The sequence below is a fragment of the Zingiber officinale genome, chromosome 3B (assembly GCF_018446385.1).
Source record: "Zingiber officinale cultivar Zhangliang chromosome 3B, Zo_v1.1, whole genome shotgun sequence".
Lineage (NCBI taxonomy): Eukaryota > Viridiplantae > Streptophyta > Magnoliopsida > Zingiberales > Zingiberaceae > Zingiber > Zingiber officinale.
The window spans coordinates 126,465,840-126,474,141 of record NC_055991.1 but is presented as its reverse complement, the minus strand read 5'-3'; the positions used below and the strand labels follow the sequence as shown (position 1 = coordinate 126,474,141).

Below are 8,302 nucleotides of genomic sequence, written 5' to 3'. Positions count from 1 at the left end.
TAGATTCTAATTCCTGAATTGAAGCAGCTTTCAAAGTATAAATTTAATAGTGGAGAAATTTGTTCCCTCCATGGTCTCCAAAAATATAAATAAATAATTGATTAATCTTGCCTACTCGTGTATAATTGTTCAAACTCACCTAACTATGTGTAAATAGTTTAAAAAATCATTGTTAATTAGGAAAGTAATGAAAGAATATGAATTGTCATCTTCAAAAATTATTATTATTATTATTATTATTATTATTATTATTATTATTATATATATATTAAAATAAAAATGAGTAATGAAGCCCTAAATATGGAATTTATCTTCAATTTTTTTTTTAAAAAAATAAAAGGAATAGATTGATTAATGAAAAATAAATATTACATAGTAAAAATGATTTTCTAAATGTAATAAAGTAGGTGATTATCTGAAATTAAAATGTTTTCACATTTTAATTCGTGAAAAAAATATATAAAGTAATATTTTTAAATTTTTACATAAAAAATAAATGATAATTGTATTCATTTAATTTCTTGTAACAACTATCTAACGTTTGAAATTTTTTTTATAATAATATATTTAATGATTTCATTTTAACATGAGTTTATAGTTTGTAGGAAATATTATACTAATTCAATTCGAAGCAAATCAAAGTAAACTAATTTAATAATTTTAATTTTATTTTATTAGGTTTTATTTGATTTTAAAAAATTAAATAAAAAGATTTAGTTGATCTATATTCCATGTAATTCAAGGGTGTCACAATTCTAACCGAGTTGATTTAAAAAATATCGGGTTTAGATTGGAATTTTTAAATTTGGGTAGGGGTGTTTCCAGGTTAACCTAAATTTACGATTTAGTATATTTTTTAAGTTAATTAAATTTTATTTTAAAAATTAACTTGTGCGATAATGATATCTATTAAGATAAAAGTAAAAAAAATACTTTTAATCCGATTATTCAAGTTAATCGGGTTATCCAAATTCATATTTAGAATTTTTAAAGTATGTTCTGGTTTAGATTGAGATTTTTTTATCAAATATTTGTTTCAACCTGACTCAAACTCATCCAATGTATCCGAATTAGTACCCCTATTTATTATGATAAACTGAGGATAAGTGGATATAATTCAAGGATGGTGAACTGACGATAATCTTGAAACTATGGTGTGGCGATAATAATAGGTGTGATATTGAGGATAATCCTAAAACTATGGTATGGTGGTAATAATAGCTGTTATATGCTCAGTAGAAAACTTTTGAATCATCCATTATGATTCATATGTGTTTCTCAATTTATTTTAGTGTCTGTTAAAAACTTTTATATATATCTAGAATTAGTCGGACCCTAATAGCTGAACTTAAAATTTGAATAGAATTAATCGGACCCTAATAGCTGGTCTTAAAATTAGAATTCTAATGTATAAACATGACAATTTAGTGGGTTATGTGAGAAAAACAAACAAAACAATATAAACTAAATTTTTTATATAAAAAAAACCCCCAAAAAACCTAAGACCAATCAGGAACCAATCATTATTGGGCCTGGAATCGTCCTAAAAGGGATGCCTAGTAGGGCATCAATAAATCGACTCCTTGCCCCTCTCCTCTTGTCTCATCGCAAGCGCTCCGACATGGCGAAAAAAGACGGCCGAGTTTCTTCCACCGCCGCCCGCGACACCAGCGTCGACCTCAAAGCCCTAATCGACACCCACTCCCTCTTCTTCGATCGCCTCGTGGAGCTCATCCCCGCTCGCTACTACCTTCCCCTCAACGAGGACAAACCCTGGTTTCATGGCCTCTCGAAGATTCAGAAGGCCGCCGTCAAGGCAGAATCCCGGGAAAACATTAAGAAATCTCGCCGCGCTCGTTTCGACCCCGCCAAGTCCACCACCACCACCCTCGATCACCTAAAGAAGAGTATAGATGCCGCGAATGCTGCTGCAGAAACTAGCGAGGGTGAAGAAGATGAAGAAAGCGGCGAGAGTGAGAATGACGTTGAGAACCCCCGTCCGTCCATCTTCGAGGGTCCCTCCCTCACGTACGAGGAGCTCCGGAAGCGACTTCACAAGCGCATCGATGAGCTTCGATCTGGTCGCAATACCCGGCCACAGCTTCTGATCCAGCAGAGGCCGGATAAGGTGGAGAAGAGGAGCAAAAATAGGAAGAAGGACGAGAAGGAAAATGATTCAGCTTCTGATAGAAAGAAGGAAGAGGCGACTGAGTCCAGCAAGGGGAATACGAAAAGGAAGATGGCAAACCGTGATGGAGGCGCTTGTGCTCCTGATATCTCATTTGGGAAGATCAATGTGGGAGGCGAGGACAATGATAGGAGGAAAAAGAGGAAGCTTTCTAAGAAGCATCAGCTGGAAAAGGCCAAGAAGTTGGAGGAAGCCAAGAAAGATCCTGAGAAGGGAGCAGTGGTCTCCAAGAAGCATTCTTGGAAGGCAGCTGTGAGCAGAGCTGCAGGTGTTAAGGTACATGATGACCCAAAATTGTTAAAAGAGAGCATGAAGAAGGGCAAGAAGAGGCAACAGAAGCATGCGGAGAGCTGGAAGGAGAGGATCAAGATCATGGAAAAATCTAAGGCTGAGAAACAGAAGACAAGGGCAGCAAATATAAAAGAAAGGATCCACCTGAAAAGGACGAGGCGCATCGAGAAGAGGGAGAAGAAATTGATGCGCCCAGGCTTTGAAGGTCGGAAGGAAGGATACATTAATGGATGAGTCCTTGGTGAAGGAAATGGGCGACTACTCTTTAGCCTTCCTTCTTGTATTAGCTGGAGTATAAACATCTTGCAATGTTCCCTTTCTACCGGTTGATATTCATTGTCCATGTTGAAGTGATTATTATTTTCCTGAATTTGACTGCGCCTTCACGGTTCCTCAGTCCTAGATTAATTTGTAGGACATCCGTGGATCTCCATGAGCATTTTGTATGCACAAACATATTTAGAGTTAAAGTAAGTGTTTAAGAAGCAACCTGAACTCTATTCCTTCTGTTAGTTTGGTTGTTTCAGTTTGCATTTTTTTTTGTTTGGACTGCCATAAAATTTCATTCAATTGTAATTCTTCCACTCCACTGATTTAAATTTGTTTGTTTGCCTTTTTTTTTTTTTTTTTTTTTGATTCAATCATATTTTAAATCCACTGTTTGCAGTTAGATAGCAATTTGCTTCAGAAAGTGCACAACTCAGCATACCACCGAAGGAAAATGAATTGAACCATGATTGCAGAAGCAGTGTGTCGATGGGAATTGAACCATGAGTGCAGTGCGTTGATGGAAATTGAACGTTTAGAGCATTCATAGCGGGCAGTGATACTTCTCTTTGTGTTCCCTATTTTTGCATCACTCTTTAAATATTTTACTATTCAAATATCCTTTTACATCACTCTTTAATTTCATAATCAAATATTTCACAAACCAAATATTTATGAATCACGTAACTTACATTTAATTTTAAGAAAAATACAATAGAAGACATACAAATTATAAAATATATATTACTTCATACGAATACAAATATTTTATAAAATTAAAATACAGAGGTACAAATTATATTAAATTAATAAAACATATAACGATAAACCATAGAAATTATAAATTACAATTAATAAAACAAACAATGAACGGATAAAGTAAACGATAAAAATTAACTACATGTTCAATTTTTTTTTCAGTTGTTCACATATTGTTAGATTATTTTGAAGTTTTCATCTGTCAGGACTTGTGTGTCTATTACGAGAAGTTAATGTGCTTGGATGAGTTAATCCACTTTCTTACTGTTATTATACTCTTCCAAATGTATCATTAACTGTTGCACAGCCTGATTCAATTCATCAATTAGGCCTACACTTTATTTACCTTTCCTCTTTGTTGTCTTCTGTCCATTAGACTAGATCAAACTTCTCTATTATCTAGATCAAGAATTATGTTAGGATTAGAAGAGTCAGTATGTGCACCTGATGATTTTGATATTTTTGCTTTCTTTGTAGCTCGTAGCTTTGAGGATTGAGAAGCATATATCGGACTATTTTTCACGATCCTCCACACATGTTCATATTGGAAATTAGTTTTAAAAGTACTCTTGTATTCTTCATGAGCTTGCACCATCATCATTCCATCTGCTTGGTCGATCATTATATCATTTATTGTAGCTTCTATTATATCTATTCACGATCTTTTTAAGCAAAGTCCAATGTGATTTTACTTTCTCCATGATTCACTTTTTTGCTCTCTTATCTCGATTGGTATTGTAGTATATTATCACCCGTTTTCAAAAAGACTTACTTTTCTAGCCATTACCAACTACTGAATCTTCACTCATAATTGTTTAGGCCGCTGCAAGGAGTTTATCATATGCTACTGTTCATACTATTCATTTGCTATGATCTTCATCCGATTTGTTACCCATCTCTGATGTTTGATTTAGAATAATATTGTCAAACCCTATTTCAGATGAGAATTGAGGAAATTGTGAATCGAGGGCTACAAAAAGTATTTTTGGACCTTTATCACTGTCAGTTGCATTAACACTAGTTTTTTTTCAATTCATTTGATTGAATCTCCAGTAATTGAAGCGGATTAATTCCATAAGATGAGACTTGCATGAAATATTAACTACTTTGCCAAAATATTCTGGAGGATATGTATAAATCGGAACTCGAGGGTCACCACTTAAAGAATTTGGATAACTTTAAAAATTATGGTAATATGGCGATGGATATGGAAAAGTTTGGAAATTTGGTGGGTGTTGAGTGAGAAATGGAAATTGAGGATTGAGAAAATTAAGACGAATTCGAGAACTTTTTTCACTAGAATCTTTGTCAATATTTGGATAGTTGAACAAATCCCTAAAATAATAACTGAAATTTTTATCCAGTTCTCTTTAAATTTTTTGTATGCAATGAGTATGGAAATAATGAAAATATATTAAAGGAATGTTGTATATATAGGGGAGAAACGAACGTTGTCCAACGTTTGGAAAAAATGAACATTGATTAACGTTTAATTTGATTTTTTTTTCCACGTTCGATTTTTAATTTCTTTTCCCTCTAAAAATGTCTAAAAATAATAATTATTTTTTAAAAAAAATATGGTAGCCCACCTTTTGGTGGACCCCACAAAAGAGAAATCACCCAATAAATATCCCTTCGGAGAAATATCCTTCCTCTCAAATATCCCCCATTTGAGATGCTCTTAGGAGACTCCATTACCATAGCCTTTAGAGCTGTCAAAGTAGATCCGGGTTAGGCCAATCCATGGCGAGCAACCATTTGGTAGGGTGGAGCGGACCAATTCGTCATTTTGGTAGATTGGAAAATTCTCAACCCAACTCAAGACAAACTGGGTTAGGCGGGTCAACCCGCAGGTCCACCAAAAAATAAAATAAAATAGTCCGCGACGGTTTGGGTTTGCCCGCATGTTGCACAGCTAGTTAAGAGAAAATGTCCATGAAAGAAAATAAATTTAACGTCTATTACTTGGGAAAACGCAAGTTAAAAAAACGTACCATAAAGATGCTTATAAACCAATCTAGTAGTCTCAATTGCATTAATGTACTGCAAAAAGAGCAGTAAGTGTGCTCTTAGTTTTACTCTCAGGGCTATGGTGCAGCGACAGGGTATCTAGGATGTCGCCTAAATACCCATGGTTTGATTTCTAGCTATGGCGAATTTGCATGAATGTTTCCTCCAAATGGGGTGTGCAGCTAAAGGATATTGGACTTCTTGGCCGCTCGTCGTGAGTGCTTTTTGATTTACCCTGGTGGCCGATGGAAAATTTTCGTGGGGTCGAGTCGATCACTCTAATGACGACAAAGATAACAATTCAGGAGATTCAGAGATTGATTTAAATTATTAATGATTTACCATGTTTAGATTGTAAACCAAACCATATTTTTCATTATTTCTATATTTATTATTACCATATTATAATAATATATTTCCATATTTATCATTATATTTTCCATATATTATCTTGACAATATGTATAAATAGGTGAGTTAGCATATGACAATGATCAATCAATAATAAAGAAGCAATTGTCTTTTCTTTTTTTGTCTCTCTTGTTCTTTCTTATGTCTATGTGTTTCCACATTATGTATTTCAACATGGTATCAGAGCCATGATTTTTAATTTCTTCCCATCAATTTCTCTTTTTTTCTTTGCTTAACAACAAAAAATAATTTATTTTTCTCCTAATTTTTCTTCCCATCAATTTCTCTCTTCTTTATACTACTGCTAAAGTATCTAGCTCTTCTTTCTTTCTATATTGTTTCTTTTTACTATAATGCATGTTGCAACCTGTTCTCTATGATCATTTTCTTCACCATAAATTGCAGATCCATACGCAAGTTAGCAACTAGCCGAGGGTGACACCGAGTGTAGCACCCATGGCAACAACTCCTTGTTACAAAAGTCTAGGAGTCACCGTTTTTCCTTAAAAATTCACCAACTCCATCGCTTTCTTCTTCATAGGTTGAAGTTCACTTTATGACACCTCCTTTGTCAGCATCCCCTTCTCTTGGACTTTCTTTCCGGCCTCCTTATAGTCTCTTATGCTTTCTTAGAAGCTTCTTTCTCCTCTCATTCCCTTCCCTCGTTGTTTTGGCTTGTAGAAACTATTTTTTATTTCCCTTCTCTTGTTGTTTCCTTCTCAAAAATAGTCCAAAATTATTTTTCTTATTTTTCCTCATTAATTTTCCCCTTCTTCTTCTTTCAAGTTTTGATAAAAACCTTCTACTCACAATTGTTTTCCTCTTACTCTTTCTTTCCTAAAATCAATAAGTTACTCTAAAGTTCCTCTCTCTTACTCTTACTGTCCTCTTTTATTCTCCTTCCTAACTTCTTTTTAGTGAGGTTCAATTCCTCCTCTTTTCTCTTTCTATTCTTGTTTTTCTCGTAGTAAGAGTAATATTATTGTCCTTCTTAATTTCAAGGACATCAAATTTCATCCCTCTTTATCTTTCTCTCACTTTCTTCTCCTTCTATCTCCTCTTTTACAATAACAAGTTCATTATAACTGTCTTTTCTCCATAACTATTGTTTCTTTTTTAGACGGTCAAATAGCAAGCTATTTTCATTGCTCAGCACATAATAGCATATTTTCTTCTTCTGCTCCAACATATGCAACCACCAAAATGCAGCATTCTTTCTCTGCTGCTTTTATTCTGGAGACAGATCAGATTCCAATCGTCAAACAACAACTTCTCATCTCCTTCTATTTGTTGTTTTCTTTCATCAAAAGCAAAGTTCAACAAAGCTGTCATTTCGTTGATCGTATTGGTGAATTTTGCTCTAGAAGATATGATTGGTTAACAACCAAACTCAACGTTCAAGTATCTCCCTTTGAGTTTGTCGGGGGATAATGAGGACAAAGATAGCAATTCAGGAGATTCAGATATTGATTTTAATTATTGATGACTTACCATGTTTAGATTGTAATCCAAACCATATTTTTCACTATTTCTATATTTATTATTACCATATTTATAATAATATATTTCCATATTTATCATTATATTTTTCATATATTATATTGACAATATGTATAAATAGGTGAGTTAGCCTTTGACAATGATCAATCAATAATAAAGAAGAAATTGTCTTTTCTTTTCTTGTCTATCTAGTTTTTTCTTATGTCTGTGCTTCCGCATTATGTATTTCAACACACCTCAGGGCTAGTTAATGAGACTAACTAATTTATCATACATATAAATTTGCTCTTAGCTTTGATGAATATGAGAGAAGTGTCAACAGACCTCAACGATCATTTAAAGTGCATGAGCGATTGCTTCATCATTTCCTCAACTCGTGGGTCAACTCAAACCCACCGCAGGCTGACTTGCATGAGTTATGGGCCCAAGCAGGTTGGCCTGCCTCGACCTACCTTTAAATGAGTTGATAAAATTTCAATCTAACCCGTTTTAATTGTTTGGTGAGGTAAGCCAACCCGACATATCCAACCTAAATTGACGACTCTAACCGTCTTTAAGAAACTTCTTATAGACAGAGGAGGAGAATGTCAGATAGTGCATGATCATTGTTCATTTTTCATGAAATTTTATTCGACAATTACTAAAGGATGCACATAGGTTTCATAATTGACTAAAAGACGTACTATACTTTTGTATTTATCAAATGATGCACTCAATTTTTTGCTTTTCCCATTTTGCCTCTCTAGTCTTTCTTTTTCCTCTTTCTTTTCTTTTATGCATACAACCTTTTTTTATTTTCTCTTCTCTTCTTTTTCCTTTGTTTTTTGCATGCATGTATAACGTGGTTATGATATAATTCATATTAGGCCCATGGGGT

General features: G+C 34.0%; 1 protein-coding gene across 1 annotated transcript; it reads left to right on the top strand.

The window, feature by feature from the left end:
- The first annotated feature begins 1,562 nt into the window (after positions 1-1,562).
- LOC121967624 (surfeit locus protein 6-like) lies at positions 1,563-2,968 on the top strand. Its single transcript, XM_042517955.1, has one exon. The coding sequence runs from the start codon at positions 1,622-1,624 to the stop codon at positions 2,711-2,713; it is 1,092 nt and encodes a 363-aa protein (XP_042373889.1). The 5' UTR covers positions 1,563-1,621; the 3' UTR covers positions 2,714-2,968.
- The last annotated feature ends 5,334 nt before the right edge of the window (positions 2,969-8,302 follow it).